Here is a 27,872-nt window from a genome sequence, read left to right on the forward strand (position 1 = left end):
ACAAACCAGCAAGAAAAAAAAAAACCCATCAAAAAGTAGGCTAAGGACATGAATAGACAATTCTCAAAATAAGATATACAACTAGCAAACAAACACATGTAAAAATGCTCAACATAACTAATTATCAGGGAAATGCAAATCAAAACCACAATACAATACAATAGCACCTAACTCCTACAAGAATGGTCATAATCAAAAAATCAACAAATAATAGCTGTTGGCATGGATGTAGTAAAAAGGGAACACTTTTACACTTTTTGGAGGGAATGTAAACTAGTACAACAGCTATGGAAAACAGTGAAGAGATTTTGGAAAGAACTAAAAGCAGATCTATCATTTGATCCAGGAATCCCACTCCTGGGTATCTACCCAGAGGAAAAGAAGTCATTATATGAAAAAGATACTTGCACATGCATGTTTATAGCAGCACAATATGCAACTGCAAGTATTTGAAACGAGCCTAAATGCCCATCAATCAATAAATGGATAAAGAATATGTGGTATATATATTTAACATGGAATACTACTCAGCCATAAGATGGAATGAAAGAATGCATTCACAACAACCTGGATGAAACTGGACACCATTATTCTAAGTGAAGTAACTTAGGAATGGAAAACCAAACATTGTATGTTCTCACTCATAAGTGGGAGCTAAGGTATGAGGATGCAAAGGCATAAGAATGATACAATAGTCTTCGGGGACTTAGGGGAAAGGCTAGGAGTGGTGGGGTGGGTGCAGTGAGGGATAAAACACTACATCTTGGGTATAGTGTACACTGCTTGGGTGATGGGTGCACCAAAAATCTCAGAAATCGCCACTAAAGAACTTATTCATGTAACCAAACAGCACCTGTTCCCCAAAAACCTGTTGAAATAAAAAAAGAACCATTGTATTCCCCAAAAACCTACCGAAATAAAAAAAATTAACCACAGTAATATCAGGCACTGGGTATGGGGGCCTTAATGGATGGGAGCACTTCACTCACAATACAGCAACCCACTATGAAACACCATTTATTATTTGTAGGTTTAAGAACAGACCAAATTCTACTGCTAACTGTTGAAGCAATGAGGATAATCACCCCTTCACTAATTAATTAGGACTTATATAATAAGTTTTATTTATTTGAAGTAATGTGGTAATTTATTTGGACCATATATGCCAATTTTTCAAGATGGGGAGGCTAGGCATCATGGCTCACGACTGTAATCCCACACCTGTAACCCTAACCTTAACCACAACAACAACCCTAACCTTTACCCCTAACCCCTAATCCTAAGACCTAACTCTAAACCTAACCCTTACCAATAGCCCTAGCCCTAACACCTAACCCCTAAAGTTAACCACTAACCCTAACCCTAACCCTACCCTGACCCCAACCCTAAACCTCACCCCAACCCTTAACCCTAGCCCTAACCCCTAACCACAACCCTATCCCCATAACCCCCAACCCTAACCCCAGCCCCAAACTCTACCACCAACCCCTAACCCTACCGCCAACCCCTAACCCAAACCACTAACCCCTAATCCTAACCCTCTAACCTCTAACCCCCAAACCCTAACCCTACCCTAACCCTAACCCCAACCCCAATGCCAAACCCAACCCCTAACCCTACCCTAACCCCTAAACTTAACCCTTAACCCTAACCCTACCCTTAACCCTAACCCAACTCTATACCTAACCCTTACCCCTAACCATGACCCTGACCCCAGAACCAGCCCTGAACCTAACACCTAACCCCAACCCTAACCCTAGCATTAACCCTAACTCTAACCCCTAAACCATAACCCTAACCCTAACTCCAACCCCCAACCCTAAACCTTAACCCTAACCCCTATCCATAACCTGAACCTGAACCCACATCCCTAACCCACTAACCCTCATCCTAATTCTAAACCTTAACCCTAACCCCTAACCCTTACCATAACACAAACCCACTAATGGTAGCCCATAACCCTAGCCCAAACCCTAAACCCTGACCTTAATCTGACTGCAACCCCTCACCATAACCACTAATGCTAACCCCAAACATTAACCCTACCCCTCAAATCCTAACCCCCTAACCTTAAAATGTAACCACAACCCAAATCCCAAAGCTGACATATCCTAATCCATAACCCCTAACCCTAATTCTAATCCTAATCACAACCCCTAAACCCTTATGCTAATGCTGTCCCCAACCCCAACATCATACCCTAATCCTAACCCTCACACTGATAGTAACCCTAATTCTCACCATAACAATCATAAACCTATCTTTGGATTCTAAGCCGTAACCCTGAGTGACCCTAAACCCCCTCCCTTGTTAAACATTCCCATTTCACCATGCTGCATTTGGAATTGAGGTGTGTCACTCCACCACTGCAAAATCCTATTCGTCAAGATCCTGTATATGTTACCTTGCCTCAGCAGGTGTCTGTTTCTGTTTTTGACATGTTCTTCAATACTGTTCTTCCCCATTAAACTACTGTACTCGGAAAAAACGCTGCCACACTTGTGTGCGCCACTTGCCATGGATTAACACATGTCCTAAAGGAGTAAGCCAAGGATAGACAATCAGTTCAATGTTTTTATTTTTAATTTTTGTTGGGACATAGTAGGTGTATGTAATTCCTTCAGTCTTAAAGCAGTCACCTTTTCCCACCTATGTCTCTCAAGGCCATCATAGGGGTCATCAGTACTTCGGTACCACAGGATCTGAGAAAATGTGGAAGGCTTTATGTCACTCTGTGTGAGAGCCAGGCCCGTAAGGATCATCACTCACATGCTTTTTTTTTTTTTTTTTTTTTGAGATGGAGTGTTGCTCTGTCACCCAGGCTGGAGTGCAATGGGACGATTTCAGCTCACTGCAACCTCTGCCTCCTGGGTTCACACCATTCTCCCGCGTCAGCCTCCAGAGTAGCTGGGATTACAGGTGCACACCACCATGACTGGCTATTTATTTTTATATCTTTTAGTAGAAACAGGGTTTCACGATGTTGGTCAGGCTGGTCTCAAACTCCTGACCTCGTGATGTGCCCACCTCAGCCTCCCAAAGTGCTGGGATTACAGTCGTGAGCTACTGTGCCTGGCTACTTGCATACATATTCTACTACAGAGCTGTTATATAATGCACCCACAATAACAGGAGGCTGAGAAATGCAGTCTGTGTGTCCAACAGATAAAAGGGTGAATTTTGTAGAACACACAGCCAGTCTCTGACACACAGGATTTCTCTCTTGTGTGAATTCCCTAATACCTGCTGAGGTGTTACCTCAGACAAAAGGATTTTGCACACTCATTACACTCTTTTTTTTTTTTGAGATTGGAGACTCACTTTGTCACTGGAGCGCAGTGGCATGATCTTGGCTCACTGCAATCTCCGCCTCCCAGATTCATGCCATTCTCCTGCCTCAGCCTCCTGAGTAGCAGGGGCTACAGGCACCCACCACCATGCCCAGCTAATTTTTTTGTATTTTTATTAGAGACACGGTTTCACCATCTTAGCCAGGATGGTCTCGATCTCCTGACCTCATGATCCAACCGCCTTGGCCTCCCAAAGAGCTGGGATTACAGGCGTGAGCCACTGCACCCAGCCCACATTCATTATACTCTTAAGCTTTCTCCCTTGTATGAATTTCTTGATGCCTCCTGAAGTCTGACTTCTACTAAAAGCTGTTTCCAACACTCATACAGTCATAGGGCTTTCCTTGTGTGATTTCTCTGATGGACAGTAAGGCTTGACTTGTAACTGAAGGATTTCTCACACTGGTTACATGCACAGGGTTTATTTCCTGTATGCATCCACTGATAGGCTGTAGGATTTCATTTGCTAATAAGGCTTTTCACACCTTCAGTATGTTAACAGGCCTCTTCACCTGAGTGAGTTCTGTAATGTACAGTGAGCGCTGACTTCTGGTAGAAAGCTTGCCTACACTCTTTGCATTCATATGGTTTCTCACCTGTGTGAGTTCTCTCACGTCTACTGAGGGTTGACTTCTGGCAAAAGCTTTTCCCACATTCTTTACACTGATATGGTTTCTCCCCTGTGTGTATTCTTTCATGTATCATGAGGGATTACTTCTGGTAGAATGTTTTCCCACATTCATTACATTCATGGGATTTCTTCCCTGTGTGAATTCTTTCAGGTACAGGAAGAAGGTTTCCCTACATCCATTACATTTATAAGGCTTCTGTCCCATGTGAGTTTTCTGATGCCTGCTGTAGTTTGCCCTCTGATGAAAGGTTTTTCCACATTCGTTACAAACATAGGGTTTTTCTCCTGTGTGAGTTCTCTGATGCGTAGTGAGCACTGTCTTCTGGTAGAAGGATTTTCCACATTCACTACATTTGTAGGGTTTCTCCCCTGTGTGAGTACTCTGATACATCCTCAGGTTTGACTTCTGGCTAAAAGTTCTCCCACATTCATTACACTCATAGGGTTTTTCCCCTGTGTGAGTCCTCTGATGTTTAGTGAGTACTGCCTTCTGGTAGAAGGTTTTCCCACATTCATTACACTCATAGGGTTTTTCCCCTGTGTGAGTACCCTGATGCATCCTGAGATTTGACTTCTGGCTAAAGGTTTTTCCACATTTATTACATTCATATGGTTTCTCACCTGAGTGAGTTCTTTGATGTATAATGAGAATTGAATTCAGGCAAAATGTTTTTCCACATTCATTACATTCATAGGGTTTTTCCCCTGTGTGAGTTCTCTGATATACAGAAAGTTTTGACTTCTGAGCAGAAGTTTTCCTGCATTCTTTACATTCATATGGGTTCTCATCTGTGTGAGTTCTCTGATGTACCGTGAGGGCTGACTTATGGTAGAAAGTTTTCCTACATTCTTTACATTCATATGGTTTCTCACCTGTGTGAATTCTCTGATGTACAGTGAGGACTGACTTCTGAAAAAAGTTTCCCTACATTCATTACACTTACATGGTTTCTCTCCTGTGTGAATTCTCTGATGTACATTGAGGGCTGACCTCTGGTAGAAGGTTTTCCCAAATTCCATACATTTATAGGGTTTTTCTCTTGTGTGTATTCGGTGATGATAAATAATGGCTAACATTTGGCAGAAGGTTTCCCCACATTCATGACACTCATAGGGCTTTTCCCCTGTGTGGATTCTCTGATGAACAATTAGATTTGACTTCTGACAGAAGGATTTCTCACATTTGGTACATGCAAAGGGTTTCTCCTGTGTATGTGTTCTCTGATGATTTGCAAGGTATGATTTCCTAATGAAGGATTTCTCACATTGTATACATTTATAGGGTTTGTCTCCTGTGTGTATTTTCTGATGTTTGGTAAGTTTAGACTTTTTACTGAACATTTTCCCACATACATTACATTCAACATTTATCTTCTGGGAAGAGAGTGCTGACTTATCACAGGATTTCCCATATTCATTATAAGTACATGCAGTCTCTCTACCATGAACCTTCTCTGCCTCAGTGCTGAAAGCTTTCCTTGTCCACTATATTCAAAAAGCTGCTGTCCCATATGAATCTTGTTATGGTGACTAAGATACTCATGACACATGAGAGATTTCCCAGTTATACTTCAATCATCAAGTTTTCCTCCTGCCTGCATTTCATAAGGCTCAATAGAGATAAATATGTTCTGACTTACATTTAACTCCTCAGCCCTCATTCCTGAATAGCTTGCATTATTTACCATCATATTTGGAATACGGTTTAAGCTCAAATTAAGTATTTTTGCTAATTCAACTGTTTCCTCAGTTGATGTTTTGCTGTTGGTGATTGCAACCTGCCATATATGTCTCTGATGAACTTCCTGGCTTCTTTCAATTATGTCAACTGTCTGGACATCTGAAATGAAAAAACAAAACAAAACAAAGCAAAACAAAAATCCATGAACCACACGTAAGCATTTGTTATGGAATGCTTATGTAAAGACTCAATGAAGTTACTTTCTCTCCTAGTGGCATAAGGTTCTTTAAAAATCAATAATCAGTACTGGTTTTATAAGCACATGGCTGTTCCTACTAACTTAATATAAGAAATTACATTAATAGATTTTCTAATGTGAAATCATGTCTTTCACTGTTTTTTGTTTCATCAAATATATTTGGTAAAAAATATTCACCTACACCTAGTTGTAATTTTCACCTAAGTGCTTATCACCTGCCAACTGTTTTCTCTATTGTTTTTCTCCATTTCATTCTTGTAACAACAGGAGGTATCTTGTGCTGCTATTTTTCTCATTCTGCCTTGAAGATGATAAGGTATTCCTGGATCAGCTACCTGCAGGTGCCCATGATGGCCACGTGTCTTCAGGACCAGATTTTATACCAGTGTTTCTTTAGTTTTCATGCTTCCCTGGGAATGTCTATAGGCATCTGGGCATTTTTCAAATACAAAGTCTCTCCTCCAAACTACATGAAGACTGCTTCTTTCAAATTTCTAATTTAAACTGACTTGCTTCACTTCTCAGAACTGTAATAGGTACAAGAAGTGCCACTCCACCACTGTGGGCATCCCCTCCCTGCTGGTCCTAAGGATTCAGTTCTGGAACTCGGGTGGTGTTCACCATCTTTGAAAAGTCATTTATGGGTTCCTTCCGAGATGAACAGCCCTGATATTCTCCCCCCAAATTCCTGGCACATCCATCCCTGCTTCATAATTCAATGCCTCTGAAGGCTTTTATTTTGTGTGTTCAAGTTTCAGCTGTCTCCTAGTTTCAGAGAAAAATGGGGTCTCTTGTACACTTCTCACTGTCTACTGCCAAACAGAAATCTCAGCCCTTCAACATCAAACCTTTGCTTCAATAGGCTTTGGAATCCAGAACCTCCTGGTTCTCTTCCAAAGTCCAGGCCTATCCTGTTCCATGCTCTTATGCTGGGTCTTCCTCACTGTAAGGATTTCTGGTGTCATTATAAAAAAAGCCTCACTCTTAGATTGCTCTTATTTTTTGTTCAACTCCCTAGGTGACCTCCTCTATAATTATGATTCTAAACACCAGCTGTGACTTACCAATTTTTAAGTTGGTATCTCCAATTGTGATGTCCACTCTTACATATATATTTATATTCACCTACTATGTGCCATAATTGGAAAAGAGTGAAATTGAACTGGAGCTATGCCAAAGTTAACAATGCCTCTGACACTGCATTGTCTTAACATCTTTCCTAAATTATATCTTTTTTTCTCACTCTGGTTAAATATTCCACATGGTTCTTTTACAACTACTTAACATATATTATTTTGTTTTTCTCTTATCACAATGTACACTTTATGAAAAAGACATTATTTTGACCATTGCTCTTATAAATGCAAGTATAAAGTTACCACGGCTTACAAGCTCCTCAATTAAGATGTGTTGAAAGAATAAATAGATGTATGAATAAATGTCTGGGGGAAAAAAGCAGTCCATGAAAATGCAGGAAAAGAAGACAACTGAGAAAATGAACAGCAAAGAAAAATGTCTAAGAAGAGCAAGGTAGGGACTAGATTGAGGAAATATTTTTAAATATTCAGCAAAATAAAATTCAGGGATATATGCATGAAAGCCCTCCTTGGAGATGATATAATTCACATGTTTGATGCACAAAGACCAGCTGTCTTCAGGTATGGGACCTGGGAGAAAAACTGGTGAAAACAAGTCAACAATGCAGATATCTGCTGGGCTTTGCTCTTCCTGGCTTCCCTGCCCAGGATGCAGTGACCAACCTGAGAGACACTGATTCACCCATTCTTCTCCTAACCATGGCTCTGCTCCTTGCTCCAACTTGAAGATCACCTCAGGTTTGGTAATGCAATGGCCTGGTAATGGGAAATAATGGAGGACTTAGCCAAACTGCAAAGTAAGGTCCTTTTCAGAATGATAACAGCTCGGTTTCAGAAGCTGGATAATGAAGGAGCCTATTTGAATCTTTTGTTAGAGAGGGTTGACACATTCTTCACATGGAATAGCATTAAACCTTATAAATGTGGGGCTGGGCATGGTGGTTCACACCTGTAATCCCAGCACTTTGGGAGGCCGAGGTGGGTGGATCATGAGATCAGGAGATCGAGACCATCCTGGCTAACACAGTCAAACCCCGTCTCTACTAAAAATACAAAAAATTAGCTGGGTGTGGTGGTGGACAACTGTAGTCCCAGCTACTCTGGAGGCTGAGGCAGGAGAACGGCATGAACCCAGGAGGCGGAGCTTGCAGTGAGCTGAGATCATGCCACTGCACTCCAGCCTGGGCGATGGAGTGAGACTCCATCTCAATAAAAAAAAAGAAACCTTATAAATGCTTCCTATATTTACCAACGTGGAAGTAAGTGTTGCTTCTGGGGGTTACTGGGAAGCTTCACTCACTCAATGATACCAGGCTGCTGTAGGTCTCCAGCATCATGTCCCTGTACAGGGTCCTCTGAGCATCATCCAGGTCCTGTCACTCCTCCCAGGTGAAGTGCATGGCTACCTCCTCAAAGGACCCCAACCCCTGTAATAGCACATTTCTCCTCAAGTCATCAGCCCAGGATCACAAGAATAGGAATGTCAGAGTTCATTCTTCTGTAGCTGCATGTCTCTTATGTGTATCTTACATAAACTGTAGCTTCTCTGTACTCTATATGGAGAAAGGACAAGCACAGTAGAAGTATCCTGCCACTATAATGTTTTGTTAATAAAATAGATTACAGAGTTTACCTTGTAGATGTAGAATCATCCTTATTGTGAAAGATAAAAGTAGGAATAAAATTCTGCTGTAATCTGGTATGATGAAAAAAATTATAAATACATACCTGGAACAATATGGTAGATGAACTAGTAGAGACATAAGTTTAATGTTGACTGTAGTAAGAAAAGAGAAAATATAGTTCTATATTGTATTAGAAGGTTGCACTTCATTGAAAAACCAAAGATGCTTAGTACTTCCATGTGAACCGTGTGTTCTCATGACTATGAGGCAACACCGGAGCCTAGTCGTAAGGACAGGAAGAACACATACCACATTAACGGAACTGCACCCAGCACCCTGTCTAGGTGAATGACACTGGGCTGTGATGAGAGAGAACACAACACTGAAGGAACTGATTATGGAGTGAGTCTGCATGTAAATATCTGACCTAACTCCAAACCTTATTTTTAAATTATTTATAAATTAAAATAATGTACACAAGCATCTGAACATTTCCTTCCTCATGCCCAATGACTGCTTGTGTCCACCCTAGGATGAACACTCCTATTTCCCTAACCACCTGGTATAAATAATGTGTAAATCTGTGTAAAATTTACACTCATTTGTGAGTATAATGTGTGTAATACATACCTGTAAGAACAAGTATGTTACGTAACCAAATATGCATTTTAACAGTCACCCAGAGGGAGAATGGGTAAGGACTTTGGGGAGACTCAGAGGGGAAGAAAATAGAGTGATAGATGATCACATTCATCCTATCACAGAGCAGTAAGAATACAGAACAGGGAAGTAACCCTTAAAAAGGAAAAGGGGAAAAGAAAAAGAATTTGGTGCTAATTTGCTGTGCAGAGGGTAAAGTGGGGAGTTTCACTTCCAGATGATGCAGAATCATGTCTAGTGAGGTACTGGTACTGCAAATTTAGAAAATTAAAAATATGATTACCAGAAGTGACACAGACTTAGATCATATTGGAAACATCTGAGGTACCGTACGTGGGGATGTCCAACTAGCAACTGGGTATACAATTCAAGTTCAGAAAAGATATCTAAGCAGAAGATAAATATGTGGAAAGTATCAGAATTTGTAAGGTACTTGTAGTCATCACAGTTTAAGAGATTGAAAGAAAAAAGTAACAAATGCAGAATCTACAGAAACACTGACCAAGAGAAACTTTCTAAGACTATTCTACAAATAAAGCTCAGTGTTAATAAGTATACTAATGTAATCATATTCATAGTTCTATAAAGAAAAATTCAATTTTGCACATAGACATACACAAGGTACTTTTAGAACCACATTCCAGGTTTCCATTTCTGCATGTAAGAAGCTTGAAAGTCATCATTCCATCTTAACAACAAACGAAAAGCAGAAGAAACGGAAAAATTAGCAACTCTTCTTGGATCTGTAAGGGAGGGAGAACACAGGACAATCCACTGCCCCAGGATTCGAGATATAGACAGGGAAAAAGAAGAACAGAGATTCACTAGCAAAAACCACCATGGGAACCAGTGCAGGAGTAGGAAATTCTGAATTGTAACTGACAAATTGTGAGAGGTTCAGTGTGAACAACTCCAAAAGTTAAAAACTCTGGGAGGACCCAGTCATAGGGGTAACTCCACAGTATTGTGAAATTTACCTCTAGGAGCTTAAACAGGCTCCTACAGTAAATATTGGAGGTAACTCCCCTCCTGCTTCCACCTGCCCTCCTGCTTCCACGTGCAGGCAGGAGCGGAAAAGGCAAATCATTCTGAAATACGAAAGAGCACTGCATTGTTTCTTACCAGGCCTGCCCTGGGGAGAGACTACTTTACCAGAGCCCAGGCCTGCCCTGGGGAGAGACTACTTCACCAGAGCTCAGGCCTGCCCTCGGGAGAGATTACTTCACCAGAGCCCAGGCCTGCCCTCAGGAGAGACTACTTCATCAGAGCCAAGGCCTGCCCTGGGTAGAGACTACTTCACCAGAGCCAGGCCTGCCTTCAGAGAAACTACTTAACCAGAGCCTAGCCTGGTGTGCTATTGACAGCTTCAACGACCTAGGTGAAGGGAAACACCCAACTCCAACCCACTCTAGCCATCATGTCCCACCTAAAATAGAAGGAAAAAAAAAGAGCAACACTTGTGAAGTTCACAGTTCAAAAGGAAGAAGAGCTCATGAAAAGAATAAGCCCTATTGATGGGACTACAGCCCACTTTGGCTATGGTCTACAAGTTTTTGTCGTCCAAAATCATTATTTGGAAGCCTGACCTCTAATTTTACTGCAAGATTTGGAAGATACAAATTCAAGTGATTGCCATGGTTGGACTATTGGGAGATACCTGTTTTGATGACAAACACTGAGACCACACAATCAACCAGGCCAAAGTTATCTAGAAAAATGAGCTCACACACGGAAAAGTTTGGAACCTAGCTGTTCCTACTGTGTTTTCCAAAACTGAGTGATGTCTGCCTTATAGGTCTCATGCTGCTCTCAAGTACACACATGGTAATCCTTTCGTTTAAGTAGAGACACTTCCAGCACCAAACTCACCCCAGAGAAAAGGGCCACCCAGACCATCCTGCTGCTGGATCTCACTCTGTCACTCAGGATGGAGTATAGTGGCAAAATCATAGACCACTGTAACCTCATGGGCTCAAGTAAATCCTCCCTCTTCAGCCTCCTGGGAAGCTAGGACTACAGAAGTGTACCACTATCCCAGCTAATATTTTGGTTGTTGTTTTGTAGACATGAGGTCTCACTGTGTTACCCAGGCTGGTCTTGAACTCCTGGCCTAAGGCAGTCTTTCTGCCTCAGCCTCCCAAAGTGTTGGGATTGAAGACATGACCTACAGTGTGCAACTATATAACATTTTCTATATTCACTTATATTTCTATGGACATTTAGGTTGTTTTAATATCTTGCCATAATTCATTTTCAATTTACTTTTGTGTATGGTGTAAAATATGGGTCCAATTTTTTGCAGGTAGATAACCAGATTTACTGAAGGGTTTGTTTTCTTGTGTGTATTTGTATGTATTTGTTGAAAATTAGTTCACTCAGGCCGGGTTGACTGATATATTTCTGACCTCTCTATTCTGTTCCATTGGTCTATGTGTCTATTTTTATGCTAGTATCATTCTGTTTTGATGACTACAGCTTTGGTAGGTAGTTTAAAATCAGGAAGTATAACGCCTCCAGCTTTGCCTTTTTACTCAAAATTGCTTTACTCTTTCATGATTCTAAACGAGAATTTTTTTCTATTTTTGTGAAATATGCTGTTGAAATTTTGATAGAGACTGATTTGAAACTGTATATCACTTTGGGCAGTATGGATGTTTAAACAAACCTTTTTCAAGAACACAACATATTTTTGTTTTATTTGTGTCTCCTATAATTGCTTTCATTAATATTTTACAGTTTTTGATGTAAAGATCCTTCACTTTCTTGGTTATATTTATTCCTAAATACTTTGACATTTGTTAAATGGATTTATTTCAGGATTTTTGTCAGATATATTGTTAGGGTACAGAAATGCAAGTGGTACTTTTGGTACATTGATACAATATCCTGAAATGTTACTTAATTAGTTTATTAGTTCAAAAAGTTATTTGGTGTAATGAGGAGCACAATGGACTGTCATTACACATTAAATGATAGCCTCTGTTAGTATATCACAGTGCCCCAAAATGTGATCTGCTGTATTTTTGCTGTTACAAAGTCAGTCGCATTTTTTAGTCCTAGTATTTTTTCTTCTAAAATATTTTTGTCTGTCATTTGCTAATAATGTGTATCCTCTGCTTACTGTTCAATTGTGCTACCCATTTATCTTCAAGCCCAGTTAGTCCAACTTTCTAATAAAATTTCTAACAATGGTATGTTCATTTATTGTAAACCTAAATAGTAAATTTGTATGATAGTTTTACAGTTACCAAATAGGATTTAAAACATGTCAATCTGTCACTACTAATGAATCTCTGGGTCCCTAATTTTAAACTCTTATGTATCATGTCCATTAAATATGTATGTACAATGGCTTAGAATCATGCCTAATATATTGTATGCACTAAGTATCAATCAAACCAATTTTTAAAATTATCATCTTCATACTATTAAAAATGATTTAGAGAGAAGAAAAAGATACAGGTCATATACCTGGATCTACATAAAGGAAGAGCAGTAAAGAAACAATAAATGGGGGTATCTTAACCAATCTACATATTATTGTGTACAAATATATACAATTACATACACATGCATGATTATGTGTGCTTATATATAGTTGAAATGAATGATGACAGCGACACAAGGGACAGGAAGATGGAAGAGAAAAATTATGTTAGAAGACAGTCACACTATTTGTGAAGTGGTATAGTATTATTTGAAACTGGACTTGTAAGTGCATATTGAAACCCTAGGGCAACTAGTATAAAAAGTTTAAAAATATACAGCTATAAAGAAAATACATGCTAAGAAAGAAGAGAAAATGGAATCATAAAATGCTCAGTTAACATCACAAAAGGCAGAAAGAGTGGAAGACAAAACAATATGGGAATAATAACAATAACAAATATGGCAGATATTAATTCAACTATATCAATAATCACTTTGAATGTCAATGGTCTAAATGCACCAATTAAAACAGATTGTCAGAGTGGATCAAAATACAAGACCCAACTATATGTTGTCTACAAGAAGCCAATTTTAAATATAAAACCACACATTAATTAAAAGTAAATAGAGAAAAATATACAATGCTAACAATAATCAAAAGAAAGCAGGAGTGGCCAGGTGTGGTGGCTCATGCCTGTAATCCCAGAACTTTGGGAGGCTGAGGTGGGTGGATCACTTGAGGTCAGGAGTTCGAAACCTGCCTGGCCAACATGGTGAAACCCCATCTGTATTAAAAAAAAAAAGTACAAAAATTATCTGGACATGGTGACAGGCACCTGTAATCCCAACTACTTGGGAGGGTGAGGCAGGAGAATCGCTTGAACCCAGGAGGCAGAGGTTGCAGTGAGCTGAGATTGCACCATTGCACTCCAGCCTGGGCAACAAGAGTGAAATTCAGTCTCAAAATAAAAAAGAGTAACTACATTTCACACAAAGTAGACTTCAAAGAAAGAAAGTTATCATGGATAAAGAATGGTACTTCATCATGACATAGCAGTTAACCCTCCAAAAAGATGACGATCCTTAATGTCCATGCACCTGACAACAGATTGTCAAACGACATGAGGCAAAAACAGAACTAGAAGGAGAAATAGATGGATCCACTGTCACAATTTGAGACATCAGCACCCTCCATCAGAAACAGATCTAGCAGGCAGAAATTAGTAACAATATAGTTGAATTCAATATCAATATACATCAACTGGATACTGACAGAGCAGAAGCACCCATCACCTCAGACAATCACTACCACTTTAAGTTCCAGCTCCCTTCTTAGCCTCATGAATTTCAAGGAAATCACTTCTCTTCTAACTACAAGCAGCCAGAAAGAGCAGACAGTAAAACACCGATAAGACAGCTCGGGCCCAGACAGAGGTGGGGGGAAAGTCTCTTGGGTAAAGTTTAACTGCCAAACTTCACCCTCATACAATAGGCCCAGTAAAATGTGGGCCTTAGTAAGCACATTCCTTTCCCTGCAGGTGCACTAAGATAGAAAAGCTAAAAGCAGACTCAGGGGACATGCCTGCAGCTGCAGAAAGATGTATGGGGACAGACACACAACTCTCCCTCCCAGATAAGTGCAACACAGACACAGAAGCAGTCCAAGGCTTAATCAACTCTCCCACCCTGAATCCTTAAAAACTCTTAGTCTGTAAGAGAGTGTGCCTCTGACCTCACTTGTCCAGAAGGCGTCTCTCAGGTTTGTTTTCTCTAAAATAAATCTGTCTTAACTGGCAAGACACCTTTCATGTTTCTCTCCTCTTTCTTTAATTCTTACAAATACAATTCTATTTATAGACTTCATCCAACCACAGTAAAATATACATTCTTTTCAGGCTCAATAATCACCAAGATATATCACATTGTGGACCATAAAATACCCTTTAACCAATTTAAAATAACAAATCTTGCCATTTGCACTCTTAGACCACAATGAAATCAAACTTAAAATTAGCAATAGACAGAGAAGTGGAAAATCTCTAAATACAGTAAAATAAAAGAACCTCTTCTAAATAATGAATGGATCAAAGAAGAAATCTCAAGAGAAATTAATATTTTATTTTATTATTTATATATATTTTTAGAGACAGGGTCTCACTGTCACCACGGCTGGAGTGCAGTGGCATGATCAAAGCTCACTGCAGGCTTGAACTCCTGGGCTTAAGCAATCCTCTCACCTCAGCCTCACAAGTGGCTGAAAATACAGGGACATGTCTCCCTGCTAACTTTTTAAAATTTTCTTGTAGAGACAGGGTCTTGCTATAGCTGCTCAAGCTGGTCTCAAACTCCTGACCTCAAGTAATCCTCCTGCCTTGGCCTCCCAAATCTCAGCCTCCCTGGCTGAGATTACAAGTGTGAGCCACGCCTGGCCTAATAAGTATTTTCACTAAAAATGAAAATAAAAACACAACTTATCAGAATTTGTAGAATACAGCAAAAGCATGGCTTAGAAGAAAATTTATAGCATCAAATGCATATGTTAGAAAATAATTATGATATAAAATAAAGGAAAAAATGAGCAGATTAAACTCAAAGTAAGAAGAAAATAAATTATTGCAGAAATCAATGAAATTGAAAACAGAAAAATCAAGAGAATATTATTAAAGACAAAGCTGGTTCTTTTAAAAGGTCAATAAAATTAAAAACCCTATAGCCAGGCTAAGAAAAAAAAGACAGAAACTAATAATATCAGAAATGAAAGAGGGTTTACCACCACACATCCTGTGGACATTAAACAGATAATAAGGAAATACTATGAACAATTCTGTGCACACATCTGATCATCTAGTTCAAATGGATTGCTTCCTTGACAGACACAATTTACTGAAACTCACACAAGAAGAAACACACAATCCGAATAACCTATTATTTTAATAACCTTCAAAACAGAAGTACCTGACCCAGATATATTCACTGGTAAATTGACCAAATATTTCAGGAAGAAATTATACCCATTTCCCATAATCTATTTCAGAGGATAGAGGCTGTTGAAATACTTCCTAGTTCATTATGTGAGGCCAGCATTATTCCAATGACATTTCAAAATAGAAAATCACAGACCATGATCTCCCATGAAAATATATACAAAAATCCTCAAAAACACTAGCACATCAAATCCAACAATATATAGAAAGAATCATACACCATCGCCAAGTGGGATTTATTCTGGAGATACCAGGCTGGTTCAACATTTGCAAATCAATTAATGTAATTCATTACACCAAGAGACTGAAAAGGAAAAATCACATGATCAAGCTAAGAGGGGAACTTCCTGAAATTAATAAAGAATATCTGCAGAAAACTACAGGGAACATCATACTTAATAATGAGAAACTCAAAGCTTTTCCACAATATCAGGAGGAAGAAAAGGATGTACTCTCTCATCACCCCTTTCAATATCATACTGAAAATACTAGCTAAAGCAATTAGGCAAGAAAACACAATTAAAGGCATACAGCTTGGGAAGGAATAAATAAAACTTTGTTCACAGATGACAGGATTGTCTATACAGAAAATCTAAAAAATTAAAAAAAAAAAAGAAAAAAGAAAAAAGACCAAACCGAAAAAAAAAAAAAACCCTCCTGGAACTGAAAAGCAAGATTACAGAATACAAGGTTAAAAGAGAAAGTCAATCACTTTCTAATGCACCAGCAACAACCAAGTGCAATTTGCTATGAAAACACAGTACTACTTATATTTAGCACCCAAAAGATGAAATACTTATGTATAAATTTAACAAATGTAACAGGATCTATATGAGGAATACTATAAAACCTTAATAAATAAAATAAAAGTAAACCTGATTCTAAAGTTCACATGGAGAAGCAGAAGACCAAGAATAGTCAATTACTGAAGCACAAAGTTGGAAAACTAACACTACCTAACTTTAAGCCTTATTCATTAATCAAAATGCTGTGGTATTACCCAAAAGTAGGCAAACATAACAATGGAACAGGATAAAGAGCCCAGAAATACACCCACCTAAATACACCAAACTGATACAATAAAGCAAAGTTGCTGTTTTCAACAAATGGCATGGGGACAGCTAGAAATCTACATTTAAAAAAACAAGAAACCAGAATCTAGACATAGCTCTTATGCCATCACAAAAATTAACTCAAAATGGATCATAGACTTCAATGTAAAATACAAAAGTATAAAACTAGAAAATAACAAAGGAAAAAACCTAGACAATCCTGGGAGAGGAAATGACTTTTTAGATATAATAACAATGTCAAGATCCATTTTAAAATGATTCATAAACAAGACTTCATTAAAATTGAAAACTTCTGTTCTGCAAAAGCCAATGTCACAAAAATGAGAAGAAAAGCCACAGATTTGGAGGAAATATCTGCAAAAGACACATCTGAGAAAGAGAATGTTCTACAAAACATCGGATAGACTGTTACACAAAACATCTGAGAAAGAGACTGTTCTACAAAACGTCTGATAAAGAGACTGTTACTCAAAACATCTGAGAAAGAGACTGTTATACAAAACATCTGATAGAGACTGTTACACAAATCATCTGAGAAAGAGACTGTTCTACAAAACATCTGAGAAAGAGACTGTTACACAAAACATCTGAGAGACTGTTACACAAAACATCTGAGAGACTGTTAATACCAAACATCTGATAAAGAGACTTACACAAAACATCTGAGAAAGAGACTGTTATACAAAACATCTGATAAAGAGACTGTTACACAAAACATCTGATAAAGAGACCGTTACACAAAACATCTGATAAAGAGACTGTTACACAAAACTTCTTAGAAAGAGACTGTTCTACAAAACATCTGAGAAAGAGACTGTTACACAAAACATCTGAGAAAGAGACTGTTACACAAAACATCTGAGAAAGAGACTGTTACACAAAACATCTGAGAAAGAGACCGTTACACAAAACATCTGAGAAAGAGACCATTACACAAAACATCTGAGAAAGAGACCATTACACAAAACATCTGATAAAGAGACTGTTACACAAAACATCTGAGAAATAGACTGTTCTACAAAACATCTGAGAAAGAGACTTTTAAAAAAACATCTGAGAAAGAGGCCATTACACAAAACATCTGATAAAGAGACTGTTACACAAAACATCTGAGAAATAGACTGTTCTACAAAACATCTGAGAAAGAGACTTTTAAACAAAACATCTGATAAAGAGACCATTACACAAAACATCTGATAAAGAGACTGTTCTACAAAATATCTGATAAAGAGACTGTTATGCAAAACACTCCAAAGACTCTTAAAATTCACATCTGATAAAGAGACTGTTATGCAAAACACTCCAAAGAGTCTTAAAACTCACATCTGATAAAGAGACTTTCACAAAACACTCCAAAAACTCTTAAAACTCACATCTGATAAAGAAACTGTTACACAAAACATTCCAAAAACTCTTAAAACTCACATCTGATAAAGAGACTGTTATGCAAAACATTCCAAAAACTCTTAAAACTCACATCTGATATAGAGACTGTTATGCAAAACATTCCAAAAACTCTTAAAACTCTACAGTAAGAAAACCACCTAATAAAATAGACCAAAGACCTTAACAGATACCTCACCAATGATGAGAAACATATAGGAAATAAATATATAAAATAATGCATTATCTTGTGTAACATTAAGATAACATATTAAAATAATGAGATACCGCTACATACCTAGTAGAATGGCCAAAATTGGGAGCACTGACAACAATTGACAGTGAGAATGCACAGCAACCAGAAGTCTCATTCAGATTGTGGAAATGCAAAATGGTACAGTCACTCAGTTGGAGGACAATTTGGTTGTTCTTACAAAAGTAAACATATTCTTACCATATGATCCAGCAACTGCACTCCTTGGTATTTACCCAAAGGAGGTGAAAATAAATGCTAGCATAAAAACCTGTAAACAGGGATTTATAGCAGCTTTATTCAAAATAACTAGAATTTGGAAGCAACCAAGATGCCCTTCAGTAAGTGAATGGATAAACTATGGTACACACAATGGAACATAATTCAGCACTAAAAAGAAATGGGCTATCTTGTCCTCAAAAGATGAGGAAACTTAAATGCATATTACTAAGTAAAAGAAGGCAGTCTGAAAAGGCTGCTTACTATACAACTGCAACTATGTAACATTCTGCAAAATGATGGAGATGGTTTGCAGGGTTAAGGGGATGATATGTAATAAACAGGAAGAGCAGGGATGACTTTTAGAACAAAGTGTTCTGTGAGGTACTATAAGGCTGGATACATGTCATTATACATTTACTCAAACCCATAGCATGTAAAACCACAAGAGTAAACCCTAATGTAAACTATGGCCTTTGGACAACTATGATGTCTCAATGTTGGTTCCTCATTTTAACAAAGGTACTACTATGGTGGGGGGAGGAGTTGAAAAGGGTGAAGGCTACATATATATGTGGATCAGGGTATATGGGAAATCTATGTACTTCTTAATTCTGCTGTGAAATTAAAACTGCCTTAATAAAGTATATTTATTTTTAAAAAGAATCTAACCATCTAAAAACGTTTTTAATAATAAAAATTAAATGAATATTAAAAACCACTTCCCCATTTGTAATAAGAACTCTCAATAATAATGAATGCATAAAGAAAATGTGGTCTATACATGCAATATTACTCAGCCTTAAAAAGGAAGAAAACCTTGCCATCTGCAAAAACATGCACATACCAGAAAGATATTGTGCTAAGACATAAGCCAAACAGGAACAAAGTATTACATAATCCCATCTGCAATAGTCTACATGTATGTATTCCCCTCAAATTCCTATGTTGAAATCTAATCACCAAGGTGATAATATTAGAAGGTGAGGCCTCAGGGGAGTGATGAGGTGAGGGCTCTTCCCTCTCGAATGGACATGGAGTGCATTCATTCTCTGCCACTCTTTTGCCTTCCACCATGTAAGGATGCAGGAAGAAGTCTCTCACCAGGCACCAGATGATGGTGCCTTGATCTTGGACTTCCCAGCCTTCAGAACTGTTAAGAATAAATTTCTGTTCTTTATTAATTTCCAAGTCTGAAGCATGTTGTTGTTCCAGCACAAATGAAGCCATGCTTCCTGTACAGCCTGTGGAACTCCACGTATATAAAAATGTAAAACAGTTAAACTTACGAAAGCCTAGAGCTGAATCATGGTTACCAAGGGCTGATGGGGAAGGGTAACTGGGGAAGTATTGGTCACAGGGTATAAGTTTTAGTTATGCAATGAGTAAGTTCAAAATATCGAATCTACAGATCAAAGCATATAGTTAATACGGAATTGCATACTTAAAAATGTGTTAAGAGGATGGTATTGTTTCGATTTGTTTACTTGCCCAAATCTCATGTCAAATTGTAAGCCTCAAGGCTGGCTGGAGGAGGGGCCTGGTGGGAGGTGACTGGATCAGGGGGCAGACTTGCCCCTTGCTGTTCTCGTGTTAGTAAATTTTCATGAGGTCTGGTTGTTAAAAATGTACACCACCTTCCCCTTCACCACCCACTTCCTCCTGCTCCAGACACATAGGACGTGCCTGCTTCCCCTTCATCTTACACCATAACTGTAAGTTTCCTGAGGCCTCCCCAGCCATGCTTCCTGTACAGCCTGTGGAACTGTGAGTCAATTAAACCTCTTTTCTTTATAAATTACCCAGTCCCAGGTAGTTTTTTATAGCAATGGGAGAACAGACTTATACAGAGAATATATCATATGTCAAATGGTTGTATCCCAAAAGGGGCAGGGAGCAGGGGGAGAAACTCGTGGAGGCAAAGGTTGTTTATCGCACTGTTTGTGGTGACGGTTCCATGGGTGAATACTTATCTCTACAGGTAGGTATATTTTGCATGTGGAAGGAATGTAAATAATTTGTAGCCCGAGGGAAAACTGTGTTTTATTAAAGACTGCTACAGATTCTCACTATTCCTCTTATTGAGAGGTAGAAGCTAATTAGTCTCTAATCTAATACCGTGTGTAAAGGAAGAGAGAAGGATGTAATTTTATTTTGGATTTGTTAAGCTTGAGGTGCCTTCCGGATAGCTACAAAGAATCATTCAATGGAGAGTTGAACCTGTGGTCTAGAGCAGTGATCCCCAACCTTTTTGGCACCAGGTTTTGTGAAAGACAATTTTTCCATATACCAGGGTGTGAGGGGGATGGTTTTGGGATGAAGCTATTAATCAGGCATTAGATTCTCATAAGGAGCAGGCAACCTAGATCCCTCACATGCATAGTTCACAATAGGGTTCCTGCTCCTATGAGAATTTAATGCTGTCATTCATCTGAGAGGAGGCAGAGTGCAGGCAGTAATGCTTGCTTGCCTGCCACTCATCTCCTGCCGTGCAGCCCAGTTCCTCACAGGCCACAGACAGGACCGGTCCATGGCCTGGGGGTTGGGGATCCCTGGTCTAAAGTCCGGAGAAGTCCATGCTGGAGAGAAACACAACTGCTACACCACAGAGAGCAGAACTGGTAAAAAACGAACAACCAACAACAAAAAAAGAACTGCACAGTGGGATGGATGGGGAATTGGATGAAACAATTGGATAAGCTATGTAAAGGAGAAGGAGAAGAATTCAGGAAAAAAAGACAAGCAGCATCAGTGAGATCATGATAGAAACTAACACAGAAGAATTTCCAGGAGAAGATAATGAACAATAATTTGAAATGCAGGAATCCCCCCTTATCCATGGGGGATACATTCCAGGTCCCCTAGCAGATCCCTGAAACTGTTTATAGTACCAAACCTTATATACACTATGTTTTTTCTTATATATACATACCCTTGACAGTTTAATTTATAAATCAGGCACAGCATGATATTAACAACAATAAAATGGAACAATTATTACAACATACTATACTAAAAGTTATAGGAATGTGGTCTCTCAAAATATCTTATTCTACTGTATTCAACATATTCAAAATATCAAAATATTTAAGATATTCAAAATATCTTATTGTCTTTTCTGTCTGCAGTTGACTACGGGGAACTGAAACCACAGAAAGCAAAACTGTGGATAAGGGGGATTACTGTACAGCACAAGATTCAAGTAAGGCAGACTACAGAACAGCCATTGGGGTTGCATATAATTTAGGTTAATGGTGAGCATTAGAATAAACCAATTAAGACTACACTGAATGAAAATGCAAGTGAGCAGTGGAAATATTTGTCAGAAAATACAATTGTGAACAATCTGCTACAAATTCTTCATGTACAGATGAATTGACAGAAACGTATGGGGGGTTAGTTAAGGACCTGTGGTCAACTCAATCCTCCAGATGTTCTAAGTTTTAGCCATGAATCAAGTAGGGCCTTCCAAAAGCCGTCTGGGACCGCACTGTTTTAGCAACTCCAGAAAAACCTCATTACGGGAGTTATGCTTTAGCACTAAGTGACTGTTTCTACTGCAAAATGCTAAAAGTGTTTATTTCCAGGTTGGTAGTAAAAAAACTTTTCACTACATCATCTCTGTGACCAATGCAGTCAGTGTTCCAGACTTTGGTGACAGCAAGTCTTCCTTTCCCACAAGAATGCAGCATGCACTCCTTACAGGTTCCATTCCAATCATGCAACAAATGTAACTGCCTTTTTGTTGCAGCATCAGAAAGACCAGAGACACATTTGTACTCAAGTTCCATGGCTTATAACCTGCATATGTCTACATGCCAGCATTATTTGATTTATGTGCATTTCCTTTAACCTGAATTTTACTTATTTCTATTTTTTCATTTTAATCCGTGGGTGGACTCCATAAAGGCAAAAAATACAATGTAAAACAAAGTGAGGAATATATAAACAAATGACTCACCAGAGATTTATTCATCGTTTGTTGATTGTGGAAATGCACAGAGCACTCTGGAAGCATAGCTGGGAGAACAATCGAATGGAGTGGGTTAAGCAGAGAACCGATGTGTCTTGGTCCTAGATTCTCTTGCCCAAAACGCTCTACACAATAGCTGGAAAAGACTAAAACAACAACAAAACCTCCCTGTGACAGAATAGTCATTCATGCCTCAGTAAAGGACAACAAATATCCCACTGAAGATGTACCCACAAGAACGTTAATTAGTAGAGATACATACAATTTATTTTGGGATTAATGAAAACATGTATTACCTACTGATTAAGAGACAATTAATTTATCCAAAGAAACAATGTAATAATTTAAACTAAAGAAATATACATTTAGTCTTCAATGAAATTAATATTGTAGAAATATAATTCAGCTGCATTATCTATTTCACTACTAATATGGAGATTCTACACGATTCCATATAGGTGTTTCCACTAGAATACATCTTGCTTTTATACCTTCGCATCATTGAAAGGATTCATGTTTTATATATCTATGCATCATTGAAAGGATGCATCTTTTATATACCTAGGCATCATTGAAAGGATGCATCTTTTATATATCTACGCATCATTGAAAGGATGTATGTTTTATATACCTAAGCATCACTGAAAGGATGCATTTTATATACCTACTCATCACTGAAAGGATGCATCTTTTATATACCTACGCATCATTGAAAGGATGCATTTTTTATATACCTAAGCATCATTGAAAGAATGCATCTTGCAACCCAACATTTTTTGCCCACAATTATATAGGGGGAAAGATGTACATATTGTATATTTCTTGGGATATACTGTTTTAGTAATGTTTCCTAGTGACAAGTCTCCCTGTATCTAAGACCTCATAGAGTGTGCTCTCATAATGAATGGGGCTCTGCCATTTGACTTGCTTTGGCCAATGGGACATAGAAAATATGATGAAAATATATGTTGGAAAAGTACTTGCCCACTGGTGCTTGCCTTCTTGGACAAGTGTCAGCATGAACCACCAGACATATGAGTGGAGGCACCAGATGACTAAAGCCTCATTTGTGATCCAGACAATATTAGCAAAGGAAATGCCCAGGAGAACACACGCCAAAATGTGAATCAACAGAACTTCTATCAAATAAAGCGGTCACTTCTTTTTAAGCCATTGAGTTTCGTTGGTTCTTTACACAGAAAACAGTAACTGATACACCTAAGCCACCAGAACTCAATGTTTTTAAGAAAATCATGTGAAGGAGATAATGTGAAATTACTTGTCAAATACAATCACTAGAACATCACAACCTCATGTAGAAGTTTTGCAAATCACAATAAATGCCAACTTGATGGAAATCAGTGAGACTGCTGGTGCTAAATCATAAAAAGCAACTCTTTGCATATTAGTAAATTGTGTTTTAAGGTTCTTTACATCATAAAAATGTCTGTTGACTTTTAAAAAAATACACAAAAAGGATCTCTTACAAAGTGAGCATTGTACTGTATTTTACTTACATTTTAAGATACTGGTTGGAATAGAAGTGAGACACTGTCTAATCTTCCCTTTTTAAGTATGTAAAATATACTATTGTTTTCCTACAGAATTTATAATTTCCAAGAACAGATTACTGACACTGAGCAGGAAACACTTGTGTTATTTGTCCGCGAGGTCACATAATTCAAAGAAAGAGTTGGGGATAAAAAGGAAAAGAGATGGTTACGGAAATGTTTCTGCTTGGTTGATCGGTTGGTTGGTTGGTTTTGAGACAGAGTCTCATTCTGTCACCCAGGCTGGAGTGCAGTGGCACAACCACAGCTCACTGTAACTTCGCCCTCCTGGGCTCAAGTGATCTTCCCACCTCAGCCCCCCAAGTAGTTGGGGCCACAAGTGGATGCCACCACAACCAGCTAAATTTTTTTTTTTTTTTTTTGTGAACACATAGGGTCTCCCTATGTGGCCAAGGACAGTCTCAAACTCCTGGGCGCAAGCGATCCTCCTGTCTGGCCTCCCAAAGTGCTATGATTATAGCTGTGAGATACTACACCCGGCAAGGGAATGTACTTTATTATTATTTTTTCCAGTGGGAGGGGTGAACAGGCAGGGAGGGGCTGAGGAAGTACTTTAAAGCAATGTTTGTTCTTAGTTGACTTCAGTGTCAGCAAAAATCTAAAAAAAAAAAAAAAAAAAAACTTTTGACTTAATTGGGGCAAAATGAGTAACACTAGCCAAAAAGTCAGGATGCATAACATCTGTATATCATGTGACCCTGGCAAGTCACAGCTCCTCAAAGCCAGATTTTTTTCATGTTTCTCATAAGGTAGAAATAGTTTGGCTAACCCTTACTGAACTACCAGGAAGAGCTACCAGGATAGAGGGAGCTTCGGCATATCACTGGAAGCTGAATTTCATGACAGGCCTTTTTTTTTTTTTTTTTTTTTGAGAAACAGAGTCTCTCTCTGTTGCCCAGGCTAGACTAGGGTGGCACAATCTCGGCTCACTACAACCTCCGCCTCCCCAGTACAAGTCATTCTCTTGCTTCCGTTTCCCAAGTAGCTGGGACTATACAGGTGTGCACCACCACGCCCAGCTAATTTTTGTATTTTTTAGTAGAGACAAGGTTTCACTATATGTTGGCCAGGCTGGTGTCGAACTCCTGACCTCAGGTGATCCTCCTGCCTTGGCCTAGGCTACTTTTAAGAAAGTTCAGCCACTGGAAACAATGAGAAAAGATTGAAGGAATGAAAGTGTCTTTACAGAGTACTCGAGACAGATCCTCTCAGGTATAACAGGATATTTTTCCACCGAAGGCCACACTATTAAGTCCTCTCCAATAAGTAACATCTCTTTGGCCCCTGCCTGTCATTCGCAGCCAAACTCCCCTCTTCCTTCTGAATGTTGGTCCAAACCTTCCGCTACCACCCAGTGTTTGAGAGCTATTGGATAAGGTCTTATCAACCAAATCTGGGCCATTCCGGGGAGTGGGAAAATAACTGCTTAGGTCATACAAACTGGAATCTTCACCTGTGACACTTCCTCTGCTTTGAAGTACCAGTGAGAGGGTTAGTCCAAAGAGGTGTTCTTTTAGGTGGGATTCCTAAAAGGCGCCCTCCTCCAAACTTTGTAACACCTACTTTATTACAAAGAAAACAGGACCATCATCTGGGACCCCCAACTTCCCTAGAAACCAGATCTTGTATAAACTCCTATAAACTAAAGCCGGGATGGGATGCGTAGGAAGGGGACACAAGCAGAATCTTCACTTGCTGAAAAGACACCGGGAAACCCTACTAATACACTCGCCAAGTAGTAGGACGGTCGGTGTGCACGCGCTTCATACTCCTCTTCTGGGAATGAGGGGCATCTCCCTAGAACTTCCCTATGCTGACCTTACAAGGGCGTGCATGGAACGCCGCACAAGGTTCATGCAGTGCGGGAGCGCAGCCTCCCCGCAGACCTCCCAGGCTCGGGTGGCCTGCAGACCCCGTCCCCGCGCCACTGGCTTCGTCCACCCGCTCCAGCGTCTCTGGAACTGGCTTCAGTACCGGGATCCCACGCCCGCCCTCCCAGCAGCGCCGCCCTTTCAGCCCCAGCCTGGGTCCGCGGGCCGCACCTGCGCATCAGGCCCCGCCCCCCTGAGATGTGCCCACGCCTCTGCTCCCACCAACTGTGGCACGTCAGCCCCGCCTCCCTATGGTGCCTCCAAGCCCGCTGTCTCCTGTTTCATCCTACCACCGACCTGCAGGGACGAAGAGACTCCAACCCCAGAGCTTCCAGAGCACCCTCTCCATTGCGGCAGGAGCCGGAATTCTCTAGCGGAAGATGGCGGGCGTGGGCGGGATGGCGCATGCGCAAAGAGCCCTTCCCGCCGTCCTGTGCTGGTGACGTCATTGAAAGCCAAGACTGCATTTCCCACAGACATTGCGGTATTGAAGCGGGAAATTCTGTTCCAAGCGGGAGCCGAGGATGGATCAGGATTGGTGTCTATCCGCCTGACAGACGTGGAATCTGGTTATTAAATCCTGGTTTGACAACCAGGCACATTGCAGGAATATTGGGAAAATTCGAATGCGGACCAACTAGTCAATTATATTAGCAAGTAATCTTACTTTTTTTTTAGTTCTAAATGTTGCTGTCACAGAAAAAACTTTTTTTTTTTCTTTTTAAACGGATTCTCCCTCTGTCTCCCAGGCTGGAGTGCAGTGGCAGGATCTCAGCTCACTGCAGCCTCCACCTCCCAGGTTCAAGTGATTCTCCTGCCTCAGCCTCCAGAGGAGCTGGGACTACAGAAATGCGCCACCGCACCCAGATAATGTTTGTATTTTTAATAGAGATAGGGTTTCCACATGTTGGCTAGGCTGGTCTTGAATTCGTGGCCTCAAGTGATCTGCCCACCTTGGCCTTCAAAAGTGCTGGACTAGAGGACTAGAGAGACTAGGGAGACCAACATGAAATAGAGGACTCCAGAGACTGGAGAGACCAATATGGAGAACAGGACGATTGTTTATTTTAGGGTATGTAGGGTATTCTGCCTGAAGAGACAAGTTTTCTTCTTTAGGCACAGGCTGATATTTATATAGCTCCATTAGCTGAGTGTTAGTTTGCCTAGCTACTGTTGCCTCTATAGCTGACTGAGTGCTTCTAACAAGGAGGGGTAAGAGGCAAGGGACTACTGGGCAAACTCTTAGTATGGCCAGGACTATTCTTATTAAAGTCTTGAATCCACTGAAGGAAGAAAACCAGCCTCCAAAGAGGGAATCTGGAGACTACCTTTTCCAAGTTTGAACTGGAACATGGGGTAATTCTCTCATTCTTGCCGTTATTTCTACAATTGCCTTTCCATTGTCATCAATTTCCAGGCAGAAATGAGTTAGATTGAACTTTCCACATACTCCTCCTTCCTGGGCTGGGAGGTAGTCTAAAGCTAATCTGTTCTGATAAATAGCAATTTTCATTTTGTGGCTTGCTGGGCCAGTAAATCTAATGCATTTGCTGTTTCATTAGTGATCATTTCAAGTACTGCCTGCAAACTTATGATGCGGCTAAGCATGTAAATAGGAGTGCAGTACCCTCACGACCTATCTTGTGCCTAGGTAGCTGGCCTATAGTATTAAATTATTCTTTCAGGGGGCCGATCTGTGTCTTTCTAATTTCCTATTTCTATATCTCTTTTTATGTCTGCATCTCTTTTGCTTCTTCTAACTCCATCATAGATGGGAAACCTTAAAGTTTGTCCCTGTTGCAGCGGGAGTAGG

The 27,872-nt window shown here is 39.6% G+C and overlaps 2 protein-coding genes and 1 long non-coding RNA gene across 4 annotated transcripts in view; 1 reads left to right on the plus strand and 2 right to left on the minus strand.

Moving 5' to 3' along the window:
• LOC134760231 (uncharacterized) overlaps positions 1 to 2,754 on the minus strand; it is a 19,358-nt gene extending 16,604 nt beyond the window's left edge. Inside the window, exon 1 of the mRNA XM_063716327.1 lies at positions 2,405 to 2,754. The gene's annotated coding sequence lies outside the window, so the exon portion shown is untranslated. The remainder of the gene's footprint in view (positions 1 to 2,404) is intronic.
• LOC129054818 (zinc finger protein 25-like) lies at positions 2,561 to 26,454 on the minus strand. 2 transcript variants are annotated; one of them, XM_063716119.1, is made up of 3 exons: positions 26,357 to 26,454; positions 22,606 to 22,763; positions 2,561 to 5,821 (listed from the first exon to the last, which is right to left on the minus strand). In XM_063716119.1, the coding sequence occupies exon 3, from the start codon at positions 4,538 to 4,540 to the stop codon at positions 4,052 to 4,054; it is 489 nt and encodes a 162-aa protein (XP_063572189.1). In that variant the 5' UTR covers positions 4,541 to 5,821; positions 22,606 to 22,763; positions 26,357 to 26,454; the 3' UTR covers positions 2,561 to 4,051. The 2 variants fall into 2 exon arrangements, with proteins under 2 accessions (XP_063572189.1, XP_063572188.1); XM_063716118.1 differs by having other exon boundaries at positions 26,350 to 26,424.
• A 72-nt stretch (positions 26,455 to 26,526) lies between these two features.
• LOC112131866 (uncharacterized) overlaps positions 26,527 to 27,872 on the plus strand; it is a 35,048-nt gene continuing 33,702 nt past the window's right edge. Inside the window, exon 1 of the long non-coding RNA XR_002913749.3 lies at positions 26,527 to 26,628. This is a non-coding gene — a long non-coding RNA (uncharacterized LOC112131866). The remainder of the gene's footprint in view (positions 26,629 to 27,872) is intronic.

The sequence above is a fragment of the Pongo abelii genome, chromosome 16 (assembly GCF_028885655.2).
Source record: "Pongo abelii isolate AG06213 chromosome 16, NHGRI_mPonAbe1-v2.0_pri, whole genome shotgun sequence".
Lineage (NCBI taxonomy): Eukaryota > Metazoa > Chordata > Mammalia > Primates > Hominidae > Pongo > Pongo abelii.

What these genes read in the sequence shown, in the direction of transcription:
- LOC129054818 (XM_063716119.1), bottom strand. Translation starts at nt 4,540, where the DNA reads ATGCATCAGGGTACTCACACAGGGGAAAAACCCTATGAGTGTAATGAA.